Source organism: Lithobates pipiens, unplaced genomic scaffold (genome assembly GCF_037356315.1).
Source record: "Lithobates pipiens isolate NorthernLeopardFrog02 unplaced genomic scaffold, aLitPip1_a1.2 Scaffold_16, whole genome shotgun sequence".
Taxonomy (NCBI): Eukaryota; Metazoa; Chordata; class Amphibia; order Anura; family Ranidae; genus Lithobates; species Lithobates pipiens.
In genome coordinates, this window is record NW_027507748.1 from 46481686 (window position 1) to 46500337 (window position 18652).

An 18652-nucleotide genomic window follows, 5' to 3' on the forward strand; every position below is an offset into this window, starting at 1 on the left:
AAAGACAGGAGGCGGCTGCAGGGCATCAGCAGCTCTTAGATGTAACAAATGATAAAAAAAAAAAAAAGTGAAGTTAGGGATGTATTTAAAAAAATTATGAACAAATGAAAGTTTTTGATACAAGCCTAACTCTTTTGAAAAACAATATCAGGTCACCTGGCTGGCTGTGCTATGTGGTAGGTCTGTTTAAAGACACGGTGCACCTTTTGGAACCCTTTAATAAATGAGCAACAAAGAACAAAAAATTGTTTAAAAAAAAAAAGGGAAATTAGTACATTTTTGCATTTAGGCCTGCAGTGCATTGCAATCAAAATTAGTGTGACAGTTTCAAGGCATGAGCTCATTCCTAATGAATAATGAACCACAAGTGTGGTGATATTGGCATGCTTTGCCGAGTCCCTTTGCTGGAGATTCATAGAAAAAAAAAACAGATGGCTATAAAAGAGAAGCACCCTGTGATTCAAGTAAGTTGAGAAAGAAGGGGGGTTGGGGAATGTGAACATGGTCCAAAAGGTGGACCAAGCCTTTAAGTTTCAGAAGAGAGAGAAAAATACAAAATTATTCTGCGGAGTAGATAGATCCAATATATACTTCACTTCACTCGCTTTGAAAGTTTTACTGGAATTATTCCTTAAATCTAGAAAGCTATTGAGATCCATCATTGTGCATTAAGGTTAAGTCAAGTTTCATGGTGAAGAAGAAATGGTCAGTGCAAACTGTAAACAAAAGTGCAAACGCACAGTGTGAATTCCTGACATATCAAGATTTCTTTATATACATATATACCAAAGAGCTCCTGTGAGATTCTAAAGGGACAATGGAAGGAGATTTACTGCATACTGAGCCCTTAAAAGACGACCTCTACTGTCTCCATTAAACAAGGTTGAAAAAGGAAGTAGATTAAGTTTATAGTACGAACTTGCATGGTCCTGATCCCCTTATCAAACTTTTCTCAACATTTTTTTTTTTACCCAAAAGGAACCCATGAAATAATTTTCAGGTCTAAGGGAACCCTGCTAAAATTAAGTCACCTGGGAGTAGGAATGCCCCTTACAGTGGTGGTCAGAGAAAAATGCCACCCTTACAGTGGTGGTCAGAGAAAAATGCCACCCTTACAGTGGTGGTCAGAGAAGAATACCGCCCTTAGCCCTTGTACACACGGTCGGAGAATCCGTCGGAATGTGTCCTATCGGATAATCCGACTGTGTGTGGTATGCATCGGACTGATTCTGTCGGACCCAATTTTCCATTCATGTGTAGAGAATTTTGATCGGACCAAGTGCTACGCATGCTCAGATCAAATTCCTACATCAAAGCCATTGGCTACTAGCCTGAATGTAGTCCCATCGTAACGAAATTACGTCATCACGTTCTGAATGATCGGATTTTTCAACAACTTAGTCCGACCGTGTGTGTGCAACAGTTTCGGACAAGATCCGACCGTGTGTACAGGGGCTTACAGTGGTGGTCAGACTTTAAGCCTTTCATCGTAACATCTAGAAAGATCATTTGTGCCATGCCACTTGCACTTTGTCAAGTGGCACTGGACCCAGAACTATCCAAGCACCATCAGATGGGAGGTCAATCAGGAACTCAAGGAACCCCTGGCAACCTCTTTAGGAATTCCTAGGGTTTCATGGAACCCTTGTTTAAAAATGTTGACCCAAAATCTAAAGACAAACTACTGCTGTAATTCACTTCAAAAAAAATGTGGCCAATATCTGCATCCCTTCAGATTTTTGAAACCCCATCCTGCAATTTGGCATCAGGACCATGTAGTTGAACTGTACTTGCACCTTCCCCTAATCATTCTGCTGGGTGGCAGAAATGGCGTCTAAAAAGGCACATACATTTTTGTTCTAGTCTATACAAAAGTGATATTTTAGCTTTCAGTAGATGCTGGAGAGTTATACCCCTTGACAGTCCCGGAAGGGAGTTTCAGGGCAAGCTGCTCCCATTAGGAGTAGTTCTCACCACCATTAATTTTTTTTTATTTTATATTATGGAGCCGGAACAAACAATAGGTAGATAAGAACACCAAAAAGTCTCAGGTGGACAGGGACAGAGTCAGAAATGATGGCCGGGAGAGCTCTTTGTTTGAATATCAGAGGCATAATGAGCCATGGGCTGACTCAGCCAACCAGGCTCCATCTACAAGTAAAATATCTGTTTTAATAAGACTGGCTCTTCAACTCAAGCATTGGATCCAGGTCTGTGCAAGATGTGAAAATTCTTGTTTCCTTTAGCCCTGGTTCACATTGGTAAGTTTTGACATGCGATTTGACGTCAAATCGACGGCTATTGCCAGCAATAGCAACGTCCTAATCGGTGAGACGCTGTGTTTGCGACACTGCACTGATTTCAAAATGTAGTTTCTGTACTGCTTTTTACGATTTCGGGTTTGCGATTTCCACTGACATCGGTGCAGAAACCTACACAGATGTCTGTGAAATTGCCGCCGAAATCGGAACTGATATGCGGGAGGGAAATCTCAGCTGAACTCTTATGGCTTCATTCCCACAGCTCAGTGTGAACGTGGGCTTAACCTGGGATTGTAGGAGAAACTGAACGAGAATGATCACTTTTATAATATTTGTCCAAGAGTGATATTTTATATTCCTTCATTCTGAACACGTTTTATCCATTGCATAAAACACACACGCCCAAATAATAAGAATACAAAAAAAACACATTTAAATCAATGTTTTCATTTAAAAACCCCAACAGTTCAGACTTTTATGATCCTCTCTGCCCAAATGCAAGGCTTGTTTCATTGTCTGGTTATTGGTATTTAATTTGCAGTATAGGAGACGAAATAAGCTTTCCACTCTTTGAATCTCTTAATTAAATATTTTTCAAAAATTCTGTTTTTTTTTCCCCTTGTTGCACAATCCTAAAGCAGTTACAAATAAACATCCTGATGGTTTCTCAATAATTCTGCATGGCCATTACATTTTGCTCCTATTACTTTGAAGCTATTTGATTTAAAACACATTTTACTTAATGCTTCTAATGACATCTTAAATAAAGATATTGCATATCACAGTATTTTACAGATATGTACAATAAGTAAATGACACCACCAAAATTTAAAAAAACAAAAAGTATAAAATATTTACAGATTGTCCACTAGTTGGCGCTATGGCTGCTTTCAACAATATGGCAGCATGGCGCGCCCTGTCTTCTGCAAGCATTAATAGTGGCTTTCACCCGATAAAATATACAGTACAATCCAGATAGTATATCAGGCATACGGTTGCTCTGAACACCTGTAGGGCTCATGAAATAGAGGCCACATGATAAAGTGCGCAGCGCTTTCTTCTTTTTGGTTTGTTCCCATCACTATGGAATTTACACTTAACTGGGAAGTAGATGCAGGTGGTCCAACGTCATCAGCTGTAGGTCTGAAAAAAATAAAAATAAAATAATGACACTTACATTGATTCTCATAGCCTCTATACAGTACTTGCAACAGCTTCTTTAAAATGCATTTCTATTTAATGAACATCTGTTATAGAGGAATGAGCAGATTGATTTAATTGAAATGGATATCCCTCAAGCAGGAAATCTTAATTTTACTCACCGACTTGCTTAGGTGAAATTTACCTTAGAAAAAAAAATTCTCTTTTAAAGGTTTTCTTCTTTTTTTTTTTCTTTTTCTTTTTTTTTTTTATTAAAAAGGTGAACGGGTGTTTGGAATAAATTAATTCAATTTACTGTTTTTTTTTATTTTTTATTTGCAAGTGTTTTTTTTTTGTGCATTTGATTATTATTAGTGTAATTCTGCTTTAAAATATAAAATAACATTGGGCTATTTTTTGCCGTAAGAATAGGCTTGTAACCTTCAGGAGCCATTTGAAGCCTACGGCACCCTTAATCACTACAAAACCACCATCATTTCTCCCTGTCCATTGACTCCAAAACATTTCCTCAAAATTTTACATAAATATTCTGATTTTCACTGAAATTTCAGGAGGAAAAGCAATCAATCCGACTCATCCTTTAGGTCAGAAGACAGACAACTAGGCCACTTTTTTTTTTTTTTTTTTTTTTTTTTTTTTAGATCTAGTTGTCTGACTGTTTGTGTTGTTTACTGGCTGACTGGCACAAAAAAAAAAAAAGAAAAAAAAATGCAAGCAACCAGTAAAATTATAAACTCCTGATCTGCATACTAGCTCTGGATAAGAGCAATGAAGCTAGGACAACTGAGCCTGGGGTTGGAAGCTAAAAAGAAGATCTAGAATGTCAGCCTACATAATGTACGTCTTTTGTGACATATTTCCTAAAAAGTTTTAGCTAGAATAGGGTCAAAACCGACTTCTTCAAAAAAGGGGCTATGGTTTATATTTAATTTTTTACCACTTTTTTTTCACTGCTCTTACCTCATCTATTATTCTGGATTAAGAACAAATGGGACCACAATCTAAAACACTGTGGTAGGTGTTCAGAGAAGTTATACAAAAAGATTGCCGCTGATTTGGTGTGGCGACACATTTGATGCCTCCAGCTTCCATTGTGCTCTTGCTGGATTTCCACTGTGTCCCTGTGCCCTTAAGGCATGGGTCTTCAAACTATGACCCTCCAGTTGTTCAGGAACTACAATTCCCATCATGCCTAGTCATGTCTGTGAATGTCAGAGTTTTACAATGCCTCATGGGATGTGTAGTTTCTCAACAGCTGGAGGGCCGTAGTTTGAGGATCCCTGCCTTAAGGTGTATAGGGCTCCTTCCAGGCTAACCTATCCTTAATCTATCCATTACTATATGTGTTCCAACTTTGAGACTCTCAAAACTATAGAGTTAGGACTACAGTATACAGAGGAGCTTTGACATGGGTGCTACAGCTTCCACATACTTGTGCAAATAAGTGCAACAAAATTCTCTGTTTCAGTCTGAATTGTTCGACAGTTTTTTTTTTTTTACAGGCTAGCTGGTAAGTGTGGTGGGAAATTTGTGATGTGCATTAGCCTTCCGTGTGCACCTTACTTCAAAAGGTTAATTATAAATTGGGATGGTTGCCATCTTTTTAAAAAGCTTGTTCACCGATTTGGTGTGGGGACACAATTGATGCTTCCAGCTGCCATTGTGCTCTTGCTGGGTGTCCAATGTGTCTGTGCCTTTAGAGAGGGCTGGGCTCCCTCCAAGCAAACTGGCCTTAATTTATACATTGATATATATGCTCCAACATGGAGACTCTCAAAAATATAGCTTTAGGACTGCAGTTTACAGAGGAGCCTTGACGTGGACTGGGCACTGCAGTGGGTCAATTTGGTTTGTTTGCAGGTTAGCTGATAAGTGTGCTGGGAAAGTTTTGTTTGTGAGGCGTTTAGAGAACTTGACACATCGCGAGCAGGGACCTGAAACCTTATGTTAGGAGACTGGGTAATCATTTTAATTATGCACTGCAAGGATTGATGGGGCAAAAACCTTTAGGATAGACGTGGCCAACCCTGGACCACCATGGCGAGCAGGACCAAAGCCTGGACCATCGTGGCGAGCAGGGACCAAGACTTGGTCCATTAGGGTAGACGGGACCAAAGCCGGGCCCATTAGGGTAGACGGGACCAAAGCCGGGCCCATTAGGGTAGACGGGACCAAAGCCGGGCCCATTAGGGTAGACGGGACCAAAGCCGGGCCCATTAGGGTAGACGGGACCAAAGCCGGGCCCATTAGGGTAGACGGGACCAAAGCCGGGCCCATTAGGGTAGACGGGACCAAAGCCGGGCCCATTAGGGTAGACGGGACCAAAGCCGGGCCCATTAGGGTAGACGGGACCAAAGCCGGGCCCATTAGGGTAGACGGGACCAAAGCCGGGCCCATTAGGGTAGACGGGACCAAAGCCGGGCCCATTAGGGTAGACGGGACCAAAGCCGGGCCCATTAGGGTAGACGGGACCAAAGCCGGGCCCATTAGGGTAGACGGGACCAAAGCCGGGCCCATTAGGGTAGACGGGACCAAAGCCTGGCCCATTAGGGTAGACGGGACCAAAGCCTGGCCCATTAGGGTAGACGGGACCAAAGCCTGGCCCATTAGGGTTGACAGGGCCAGAACTTGTACAACTATAGTAGGAAGGGTCAAAACGTGGACTATTATGGTAGATAGGGTCTGAACCCAGAAATTAGGTGTTCTAGAACCTTAAAATGTTAGGGTAGGTGGTTCCAAAAACTAGATCACTATGAGCAGAACCAGAACCTACAAAATGAAAGAAGACAAAGGCGAAGGAGATGAGCCTGGAGAATCACACAAGACCAGGCAGATCCCAAAATATTATGAGCGAGATTATTACATAACCTGCCAATTTGCCAGATAATATCACCGCCCAAACACGGTTTTAGGCAGGTAGAATACACAGTAGTTTGTCTTGTGGTTCAGAACAATATAGCTGGAAGGAGCCTAAATTTTACCGTACCTGCATCTGTAAATAGATCCAGTCCAGAAACACTGTTACATTGGCGTAGACTCCAGGCTTATTAACATTGGCACAGCCTGTTCCCCAGCTTGTGTCACCGACCAGCCACCACAATGAGTTTGTTCTAGTGACCAAAGGACCGCCACTGTCTCCCTGTGCCAATAGAAGAAAAATTATTAAAGGAAGAGCTTTGCTTATAGATTATAGATCTGAAGTTCTATTTCAAGTAGGACTTTAAAATCAGCACAGTGAGATTGGACACAAGTATGTAAACCCCAACAATAAAATCTTCTCCTATTAGCTTCCTTTTTTTTTTTTTTAAATGTACATTTAAAAGCATTTTGTTATATCAATTTGACAAAAAAAAAAAAAAAAAACTGTTGATCGTGCCAAAAATATTGTAAGCATGTTACGGTCTGTGATTTCTGCCTCTACTGACTTATCAGCAATATTCCCAGATCTCTCTATAGACTACAAAACCCATATGAATGCCTTCTAGGTTACAGAGGAGAGGGGAGGTGTTCTGTAGTCTTTTCCTATGGTGACAATGTTCCTCCTTAGATATGGGATACGTCACAGAAGGCTGTGGGTCCATTCAGAAAGCACGTGACTTGTGCATGCGCAGTGAGGATCCAGCTGTGAGACAGTAGAAAGTCATTGCCTGCTTTCCACACTCAAGGTGACAGCACCAAGGAACCTAAGACCAAGGAAGAACGGGCCTGGATGATGACCGTGCTGGATCCCTAGGCTGAGGGGAGTACCTTTTTATTAAAAAAGTCAGCAGCTACAATATTTGTAGCTTCGGACTTAATTTTTCTGCAAGCAGGTTAAGTTCCTCTTTAAAAAAAAAAGGGGGGGAAAAAAGCCTGATAAAAAAAAATCTAATGCAGCCACCACATTTAATTACTTGTAAGCTTCAACATATAACATCTTTCTTCTTGGCATTAGATACACTTTAAAGCAGCGTTTCTCAACTTCAGTCCTCGAGTACCCTCCAACAGGTCATGTTTTCAGGCTTTCCATTATTTTGCACAGGTGATTTGATCAGCTTCACTGCCTTAGTAATTACCACAGCCGTGTCATCTGAGGGAAATCCCAAAAATATGACTTGTTGGGGGTACTTGAGGACTGGATTTGAGAAACATTACTTTAAAAGGGGAAGTTCGACTTTTAACAAGAAACAGTAAATGCACATTTTTTGTGGGTAAAATAAATGTGCATTTATTATTGTTTTTGTTCCTGAAACTTCTAAAGCATTGCACCCGCGATCAGTAGATCGCTGGTAGACATGTGCACTGACAAAAAATTTGTTTGTTTTTTGCTTTTTTCCAAAATTTCGGATTTTCCCCATTTCCAAAATGTCAAATTTCCAAAATTTGGGAATTTGAAAAATTTCAAAAGTCAAAAATTAGAAAATCCGAAAACTAGAAAAGAAAAAGAAAGAAGATCAGTAAAATTCGAAATAACCAATAATAACTATTAAATTATAGGTATTGGAATTTTCTTTCAAATTTGGCTGTTTGTAAACGTAAATAATACAACTTTATCTCAAGTTACGAATTATCCGAAATAACGAATGCCGCGTTTAAACAAATGGAATGGAACAAATAATAAAAAAGGTTTTATTATTATTAGGATTGTTACGTTCTATTCGTTTAGATACGGCATTCGTCATTTCAGATCATTTGTAACTTCGGATAAATTCACACTCGTTACATTTACTAACAGCCAAATTTGAAAGGAAATTCCAATACCTAAAATTTTAATAGTTATTACTAATTAGTTAGGATTTCTGATTTTCGAATTTTCATTCTTTTCATAGTTCGGATTTTTGAATTTTCAAGTTTCCAAATTTTGAATTTCGAACGGACAGCCTCAATTTCGGAAATTGGGAAATTCAGAAATTTCGTAATTAACGAATTTGTCAAAATTTGTTAAACTAATTCAGAACTAAACAAATTGCACACGTCTAATCGTTGGTGCCATGCAGGTCTCCTGCAGACTTTCCGTTTATTTGCTTGCCTGTACATTGACAGGAAGTCTCCATGAACTACCACAGAGTTCCACATCACTGTGGTAGTTCATTTAAAACTACAAGCCAACAGCAGTAAAGGGTGTCGGGACTTGTAGTTTTCCATTTACAGAGGACTGAGTGAAGGACATTTTTTTTTTTTTAATTGTGACAGCTAGTAGGGGGAGAAGATCCCTGCCAGCTGTCAGTGTGGGGGATCAGTGGGGACGGGGGCTGGTCTGTTCCTAATATGCAACATGTTACAAAAGATCCTTTAAAAGCATAGTCCCAGGGCTGGGCCAAGACATTGTGCTGCCTGGGTCCAAAAATGAAATGCATGGGACACATTCAGCGGCGGTACTGCCTGCTGAACATGGTAGGAGCAATGGCTTTTGCTGCAGGCGTGAAGAAAAAAAATCACAACCATGGCATATAAACACCCTTGTCCGCAGGAGTAGAAAAAATAAATAAAAAAAGGGCAGAATACGTGTTACTCCATATGAAGTTCACTTGTATCCTGTAGGTAAATGTAGATGTAGGTCAGACTCTTTTGCGTAAAATTTGCCCTTAAAACCAAGCCTACCTACTTTAATAAATCCCCACCATTATGCCTAATCCTAGAACAGCTAAAATACACGTTGCACAACCTTCAGAGCAATGTACAGCAGAGCAGCTCTAATCCTGAAGTCTTATTGTGCAAGGAGATGGATCACTGCCAACACATACAACTATGTGCAATAACGCAGAACTAGTAAAGTAGTAATAAATTAGTTCCATGGTGATCATTTCCCGAAAAGTGCTGGTGCAACTAGGCCTATGCACTATAGAGGCTGAGAATTTGTTGAAAAAAAATATATAAATATAGTGTGAATTCACTTTAATTATCCAACCCTTTGAAATGATGTGAAAGTATCGGAACATGTTGGGGTATTTAACATGAACAGAAATCTGATTTTCACAGAACATTGAACACTCACAGAATTTTTGTTTGAGGTGGCTCACTGGGTAGGTAACAAAGCAGGGATACCACTGGAAATTATAGCCCCCAATTCCTAACTTGTTGTGCTGCTCCTTGCCAGCTTCACCAGTTCATAAATTCCACTTGGCCACCAAAAGAGAAGAGCAGGTGACTTGCACCCCTTCCTTGCACATGACAGGCTAGGCCATTGGGAATTGGCCAAGTGTTATCTAATGGAGGGCAGATAACACTTAAGCCCTGTTTATGCTCCAAGTCCTAACTAAAGCTGGTCATACACTAAACACATTTTGGTTAGTTCTTCAGAAATTCGCTAAGTGTATGGCCCTGCTGGCCAATGATTGATGGTTGAAGTCTGCTAAAAAAAAAAAAGTTTCAGGCCAAATAGCAGCTGCATCGTACCAAACTAAACACTAATGCCCCGTACGCACGATCGGAAATTTGGCAAACAAAAGACAGATGAGCGCTTTTGGTCGGAAAACGCGACCGTGTGTATGCTCCATCAGACTTTTGCTGGCCGAATTCCCGCCAGCAAAAGATTGAGAGCAGGTTCTCTATTTTTCGGTCGGAAAAGTTCTGATCAGAAATTCCGATTGTCTGTACAAATTCCGATGCGCAAAATTCCTACGCATGCTCGGAACCAATTCGACACATGCTCGGAAGCATTGAACTTAATTTTCTTGGCCCGTCGTAGTGTTGTACTTCACCACGTTCTTAACGGTTCAAAGTTCAGAGAACTTTTGTGTGACAGTGTGTATGCAAGGCAAGCTTGAGCGGAATTCTGTTGGAAAAACCATCCAAGTTTTTTCTGACGGAATTTCTGATCGTGTGTACGGGGCTTTAGGACACACAAACCCAAACCCTCTTTTACCTGGCAAGTATCGGTCCCTCCGGAGAGGTATCCTGCACATATCATGGCACTGCTGATGGCTCCATTGTAAACAGAAGGCTTATTGCAGGTTTTGGAGTCAATCAAGGGCACGTTAGCTGCCATCAGGTTAGAGGAAGTGGTTCCTGTGTGGGGATATGAACATTACAAGGTCATTTGTGCACTACATTTTTGTCCTGCATGCAATATTGTGGCAACTTTAGAAGATCTATAGTGTTAAACCCTTTAACGATTGAGAATAAGCAGCAATCGGCAATGGTACATATCTTTAAAGCCCATCTTCAGCTTTTTACTAAAATGTAGGTTACCCTTTAAAATCTCTACATTGTTATCTAAAACAGGGGTCTCCAAATGTTTCAAACAAAAAGGGCCAGTTTACTGTCCTTCAGACTTTAGGGGGGCCGGAATGTGGCCAGTGGAGGTAGAAAATGTCCCACGCCCAGCATCAGAATAAACATAACAACAGAGTTGGGGGTCAACAGGAGGAGGCGTAGTGCTCCATCATTGGTATTAGTGTGAGGAGGAGTACTTCACCATCATTGATATCAGTGGAACAAATAGTGCCCCATAATAGGTGTCAGTGGGAGGAATAGTGCCTCATATCATTGATTGGAATAGTGCCTCAAGGGCCAGATAATGTCTATAAAAGGGAGAGTTTGGAGACCGCTGATCTACAGTACAACACATTATAGCATCCAAATCCCCTTACCGGTGTATCCTTTCATTTTCCTTTTAAATTGTTACTTATTGGGCAAGTGCAGGTAAAAAAAAAACACAAGTGGAGAGGCGCCTCTGGGTCCAGTTGTTTTTTAACAAACTTCTTTAATAACGGAATAAGATCAACTCACATTTGGATGGAAGTTACAAGCATGGTATCAATATGTCAAGATGACGCTCCCAGGTCCTGGGCCATGTAGATTCCCTACTGATAACTTTATCAGAAGGGAACATGGCCCAGGACCTGGGAGCGTCATCTTGACATATTGATACCATGCTTGTAACTTCCATTCAAATGCGAGTTGAACCTATCACGTTATTAAAGCCGTTTGTTAAAAAAAAACTACTGCACCCAGAGGCGCCTCTCCACTTGTGTTTTCTTCGCAGCCCCTGGAATTTGGTTTTTATCCTATCATGACGGCAGCCCTGCTTGCACCCTTTGGACATTTTTTAACTCCCTCCAGCACCTCTACATAGACTTTTTTAGCCTGTGCATATTATATGGCCAAATTATAGTTCTATTATAGAACATTCATTTTATTATCAGATCTGCATTGGGATATGTATGACTCCTGAGTTGTTGCACTTACACCTTGTTACCAGGTGTGCAGTTATTTTTTTTTTTATACATCTCTAAACCTGCCATTGTCAACCAGGAATTCCATAGAACCTCTAAGATTCTTCCAAAGGCTGCTAGGGGGTTTCTTGAATTGTATGCGGACTGACCTCCCATTTAATAGTGCCTGCATAGTTCTGGAGCATATGCTACTTGGCAGAGCCAGTGGCATGGCACCAGAAGTTTTTAGCCACCTGTAAGAGTCCAATTGGACCACCACTGTAAGGAGAACATTCTTCCAACTGACCCCCAATGTACGGGACATTTTTCCCACTGAACAGGAATTCACTTGAAATCTGGAAATACGTAATTTTGAAGGGTTTCATTTTGTAAAACAGTTCAGAAAGAATTATTTAATCCTTTGGTGGCCAACCTGCTGCCCTTTGGTACCTATTGTGGGTCCCTTGGGGCCCTTGCAGACAGTTGGTTGTTCTTTTTGTTTCCTGAGCAGTAACCTCAGGCCAGTGAAGTAAATTATTTTTAGATGGAGTTCTAGTTGTTTGGTGTATTTCTCACCATCTTTTTTTTTCCCCTGCGTTATCGGTTGAACTAGATGGACTGGCGTATGTAGCTATCTGACGACCATCACTTTTCATTTGTTTTTGTTTTTTTATTTCTTTTTTGTTGTGTTAACTATTTTAATGGCTCTTTCTGAGAAAAACATTAACTGTCTTAAAGTTACATTTTAAGGGGTCTATAGGGAAGCAATAATATGCCAAGGGGTGCAAGATCAGTGATCACTAGTCTCATATGTGTCTATAGACTGACCATCTCCTGAAGGATATCCCCAATCTCCAACTATTTCTTGTAGTATTGCTCATAATCTTTGACCATTTTCTATTGTGTATATGAAGTCTCTGGCAGTTTTCTGCAGTGTTACATTCACCAGTCCCCCGGCACCAAGAAAATTGACCATCACCGCTCTAAACACAACAAGGAAATCACTAAATGCTATATAAAAAATTATAATCATGTATAGGGCCTAAACTGAATGTATGCTGAACAGCTGTGCCTCTCACCTCCTTGAGTAGTGTAACCCCAGCCAGAGATCCAGCAGGACTGGGTGTCACTCCATGGCATTGCAGCGTTGGGTAAACAAACTGGCTTGATCGTAGCTGTAAAAACATGTACACAGTCAATCTACATAAAATGACCAAGCATGAAAATAATATTCTCATTTGGCAGACGGTTGAATTGTTGCTATCCGTTGTATGGAGAATTATTAGGAGATTCTTTTCCTTCTCATGCAGAGCAAAAGCACAGCAACAGATTCTCCTTTATACTTATTTGCCTAGCTGCACCTTACCACGTTTTATCCACATTTTATCCACCCTCCAAAGCTTCATTCAGCTGAAAATGTGTAAGCTCTGAATTGCACCAGTCAAAGCTTACACAGGGTTGGGACTCTCCCTGACTCCCCCCAATGTGACAACGCTGGGTCAATCCCCAAACACCAGTATAATCAAATAGAACAAGCCACATGCTCCTCCATACCCAGGAGTACCAATAGTTAATTTGCTCCCTTTTGGCTACACTGAGGAAGAGGCAGAGAGTAAAGTTAAAGGAGTTGTAAAGGCAGAAGTTTTTTTTATATTAATGCATTCTATGCATTACGATAAAAAAAACTGTGTGTAGCAGCCCCCTAATTGCTCACCTGAAGTCCTTCTCTCTAAAGCAATGTCCATGAGTGCTTTAGCTCTCCCAGACACTCCTCCTGATTGGCTGAGACTAATCAGTGCCGCCATTGGCTCCTGCGATTGTCAATCAAAACATGTCAGCCAATCAGGGGCAGGACTCAGTTTCTGAATGGCTATCCGTAGCTCTGACTCGGCTTGGGTGCCTCCTGTTGCAGGTTACTGGCTGAGGGGGCACTGGATGTGAGGGAGGGGCCAGAAGAGCAGAAGAGGGACCCGAGAAGAGGAGATTTCAGGCTGCTCTGTGCAAATCCAGCTGCACAGAGGAAGTATAACATGTTTGTTATTTAAAAAAAATAATAAAAAACATGAGCCTTTACAATCACTTTAAGGTGAGAATAAACTGTTTAGGAGGGAGCAGCTAAGGTAAACTGGTTTCTTTGCTTGATCAAGATCTAGGACTCACATCTTTAAAGCTGTACTCCGGTGGTACCTTCAGCCTTGCAAATTTGGACGGACTCCTCTCCTATATTGAAATGGATTCCACTGCAAGCTCTGACAGAGCCTGCCTCATTTCCTGGCTGGAGGACCCCCAATATTTATCTAGTCCTGTCCTTCACATTCTGACTGTCCCTTGCCAGCCTCAGTCATTCATTGGATTTCAGTTCTTTCAATCATGGAAGCTCAGCATCACATGTGGGCACACATGTGGTCAAGACACTAAATGGTAAAGCTCATCACTGTGAGTTCAACAACACAATCAAAGTTTGTTAAGAGTGTACATACAAGAAAAGGCTAGGCTGGTTTTTAGCTTCATCAGTGCTATATCATTGTCCTTGGTTTCTTTGTTGTAGTTGGGATGAGAAATGACTCTTTGCACTAAGGAAATAGAACCAGATGATCTGATGGTTGACCCAGCATAGACGTTCCACTGGTTGGGGTTAGCATAACCTCTAAAAAGAAATGAAGTGTTAAATTGTTAAAATGCTTTTGCTTTTTATAATAGACAAGTAAATTAGGTACATATTCCTAGGTGCCCGTTCCCACCAGAAAATATGCGTTTAACTGCTTTTTGACATGTGTCTACAGTCACTTTTTCCTAAGCATTTTTGGGTGCTTGTCTGCTTGCATTTGCTTTGAAGTCACTTCTTATTTTTCTTTGGCCTTTTATGTGCTCTTTGTTGCATTTACATGTGTTTACTTGAATTTACACTTGTTTGCATTGCGAAAAAAATGCAGCCTGCTGTACTGCAAAAGTGTATACTATACTATGCAATTAGGGAGAAAACACTGCGCTATAGTTAAATATATATAAAGGAAAGGCCTCAACAGCCAAAACAGCAGCCAACACCAAAAACAAACAAAGTTCAACAAACAAAAAGTAAAAATAGTGTAGCGCTTCAATGGTAATAGGTGTAGTCAACATAAATTAAAAGGATAATCATGTAACAGAGATCATATAGATGATATAGATGGCTAGAGAAAGAAGTCCAAAATTGGGCACAAATTTCACAATGTAGCTGGCACGGGGGTGACCGAACCGTCACAAAGGAGGAAGAGATCACACTAAGCGGATGTATTCATGTGAATCTGCTTGACTGTAAACATCAAGGAAGGTAGATAAATACTTCTTACCAACTCTGTTGGACTCACACAGTCGTATGACAGTTGAGTCTGAAAGGCTTCAAGTCATTAATAACCTTTTGACTTTAATAAATTACCATTTTATACCGTTTGACCCGCACCATGTGGAGCCCTTTTTTCTTTTTTCCCTTCTTTTTGGTCTAAACCCCCAAATATCTTCCTCCCCACTCGGGGGAGATTGGAGTATCGGTGTAACGGGCCGCGTCTGAGCTGGACTACAAACAACCTTGATGTTCCATCTGTGAAATACATCATCGGGCATACAGCCGTTTGGAGTCCCTCCACCAGTTCAACTGACCTCCCTCCACATACTCCTTGGTCCCAGATTGTGACCTCAAGCCTTTCAGACTCAACTGTCATACGACTGTGTGAGTCCAACAGAGTTGGTAAGAAGTATTTATCTACCTTCCTTGATGTTTACAGTCAAGCAGATTCACATGAATACATCCGCTTACTGTGATCTCTTCCTCCTTTGTGATGGTTCGGTCACCCCCGTGCCAGCTACATTGTGAAATTTGTGCCCAATTTTGGACTTCTTTCTCTAGCCATCTATATCATCTATATGATCTCTGTTACATGATTATCCTTTTAATTTATGTTGACTACACCTATTACCATTGAAGCGCTACACTATTTTTACTTTTTATACTATACTATGCCCATTAGAGAACAGATTGTGGGCTGTATATGCAGTGGGACTGCGTTCAAATACACATCCTAATGCACCTGGTGTAAATGGGCCCTTAGCTGCAGAAGCTTCATTAGTTACAAGGGAAACTTGTAGGGGGCTGAGAGATGGCAGGGGTGTGCCGGAGCTTTTGGCGAAAATACAAGGATTTCATGAACTGCCCCGCTTTCCTGCCCATTGTCATTTTGGAAATCAGAAAAAAAAAAATCCAAATGATTCCTTGCAATTGGCTTTATGGCCCTGGGAATCGTATACCCTCCAGGTAGGTGTGGGTGTGTGTGTGTGTAGCATTATGGATTTTTGGATTCAATTTGTGGTTATTTGTGGTTCAATTTGGTGGTTATTAGGCTGCTTTCAAACTGATCAGCAGGTTGGTTAGTTGCACTGAGCCATACACCATTATATCTTGCGGGTGTGATGAGCGTTCTGAAAGTGCACCAAAACTCCTGAATGGAGAAGTTTTTTGTACACTTTCTGAAAGTGCACCACACCCACAAGATATTCTATGGCTCAGTGCAGCTAACTTGCAGGAAAACCCCAGGTACACTGCGTTGCAGGCACGGTGCTGGTAAACCGCAGTGCATCAGTGTGAAAGCAGCCTTATTGGGGGCTCATTTGTGCTTTGGGGGGGTGGTAAAACCCCATAGTCCACTGTGACCGGTTACTTAAGTGGCCCTCGCTCTTCAAAATGTTGAGCACACTTCACCCAGATCTGGCATTTGTTGGAATCAGCGATATATCAAAACAGGTTTTATTACAACATGAACGGTTCACCCCCCCCCCCCCCCCCCACCACCACCACCCAGCTCCTTCAAGTATTCTCTTTAATGCAGTTGAAAATGACCTGTGATTTGACCCCACTAACCATTCAAAAAGACTTTCTGAGATCAATCATTTTTGAACAAAATCCTATAAGTGTGTACCCCACCGTGAGGCCTATCACTTTTAAAATATGTGTATGTAAATCCTACCAGCGCACATCTTTTATTTTCTTCCTCTTGTCTATTAAATATAGCACTTAACATGTTCTGTTAAATTGGTTTGATAAGTGCAAAGAAATATCCATTGATCTTGCTAGATACTAGTGAGCTGGTAAACTCTTGTACACTGCTTGTGCTGCACTCCTATCAGCATTCATTGGGGTTGATTTTCTAAAGGTAAAGTTTAGGTAAAGCTTCACTTTGCAAAAAATATCCAATCAGGCGCAAAGCAAATAAAAAAAAAATAACACAGAACTTTCCTTGCACATAATTGGATGATGGAAGTCAGCAGAGCTTTTGCAACTGCACTTTGCAAAGTGCACAGTCTATTTGCTTTTACTAAATCAAGCTCAGTTCCCGCTTCTCTCGGTTAACTACAGAACATCCCATGTTATAGAGAAAAAAAAAAAAAAGATAAGACTGGCATTCTGTAGTTCTGTACTAGGGTGGCATGAGTGAGCATTGCCACCCTAGTATAGGAATTGTGCTACTGGCAGGATCAACAGGTCAAAATATATATTATTTATTTTTTCCCTGCTGTACTATATTGATAAATACATTTTCAGTTAACACGTGCAAAAATGTCTACTATGACCTTATAACTCATATGATAGGAGCTTACCCCTCTACGCAGTGTGCAGCAGTGAGAATCCAGTCGGGAGTAATGATAGAACCTCCACAAACATGTGATCTGCCGATCTGTAGGCTCACTTGCCAGGGCCAGTCCCCATTCTGAGCCAGTGTACCGCCTACTATTCTGTTTACCTTGTTCCTACTAGATGTTCCACAATCTGCAGGAAAAAGTATCCAAAATTTTAAATTATATCACCCATTATACCAAACCAGGGCACAAATTAATGTGTTTCTGCTACACAACAGAGACATTACTACTGTGGTGAGGTGCCAATGTCTTCCACCATCACACCTGAGAGCATGACAATAGCCAATCCTTTCATAAGATAGATACTAATTCTGCCTTCCCACCATGGAGTGTTGTCATGTCTGCCTTCCATGCTTTCTAATGACAACTCAAACAATTTGCCTTTAAATTAGTTATTAAAAGGGTATAAAAATTCAAAAAGATATACAGCACACTAATGGCCTATACCAGTGGCTATTATTCGTTTTGGCCAGTTCAACAGGGGCCGGCCCAGATTTGAACCATGTATGGGTCACCCCACCAGAAGAACACAATAGCTCCATAGAAGGGGTTTCCTCATCAACACAGACTTTATTAATGGATGAAAGCGAGCGATTTTCAGAAAAATAATTTTGCACGGCCTATGGTTGGCTATAGCGGCAATATCAGTGGTGGCTAAAATCCACTTCTTTCCTCCGATTTACTGAAGACTTATCACCTTACAAGAAATGAAGACTTACTTATGCACCTTAGAGAGATCACTTTTCCAGATGGACAATAATCCCTGCAAAAATCAAAGCAGTGACATGTAATAAACTGGACGATTTTGGGTCAACAGTTATTATAAGTAAAAAAAAAAAAAAAATATTATAAAATATAATATATATATATATATATATATATATATATATATATATATATATATATACACACACATATACACACAGTGAATCCAACCAAGCCTGCAAATGTGCCTTAGGTAACAGAGTGTTATTCTTCACAAGGACTTATGAATCGATTGCACCTTGGAACCAGTCTAGATCATGCGTCTCTACAACCCTGCTCCTCTGAGGTCTTCACTGTGTAACCTGTCCGGAGCACAGTCCCTGCCCAATTTCTCCAGAACTTTTCTAGGCTACACCTGTGCATGTATGCTACCATGCACTTTATCACAAAGCCTGTCTGCATGCTGATAAGCTGACAAATGGGCTTTCCTTAGAAATAAATGAAGGCTGAAGATTCTGTTCAGCGACTGTCACTGAGTGGCTCTGGGCAAACAACCCATTAAGGATCCTGGAGGAGCAGGTTTGTAGGCGAGTATAGTCTGTATTGAAAACACTGGGGGAAGAGTAGATAAGTGCACCTTCCCCTGAGTGGCTATGCTCAGTCCTCCACTGTATCTATAGGGGGACCTATGATTGTCACCTAGGCTGGTCATCAAACATTGCT

At 40.9% G+C, this 18652-nt stretch overlaps 1 protein-coding gene across 1 annotated transcript in view; it reads right to left on the reverse strand.

The window, feature by feature from the left end:
* Positions 1–258: 258 nt before the first annotated feature.
* TMPRSS2 (transmembrane serine protease 2) overlaps positions 259–18652 on the reverse strand; it is an 80677-nt gene continuing 62283 nt past the window's right edge. Inside the window, exons 8-14 of the mRNA XM_077479845.1 lie at positions 17944–17987; positions 17186–17354; positions 14038–14204; positions 12637–12732; positions 10267–10409; positions 6409–6561; positions 259–3404 (exon numbers count right to left, since the gene is read on the reverse strand). Coding sequence (XP_077335971.1) covers positions 3393–3404; positions 6409–6561; positions 10267–10409; positions 12637–12732; positions 14038–14204; positions 17186–17354; positions 17944–17987 — 784 coding nt within the window. The 3' untranslated portion in view covers positions 259–3392. The remainder of the gene's footprint in view (positions 3405–6408; positions 6562–10266; positions 10410–12636; positions 12733–14037; positions 14205–17185; positions 17355–17943; positions 17988–18652) is intronic.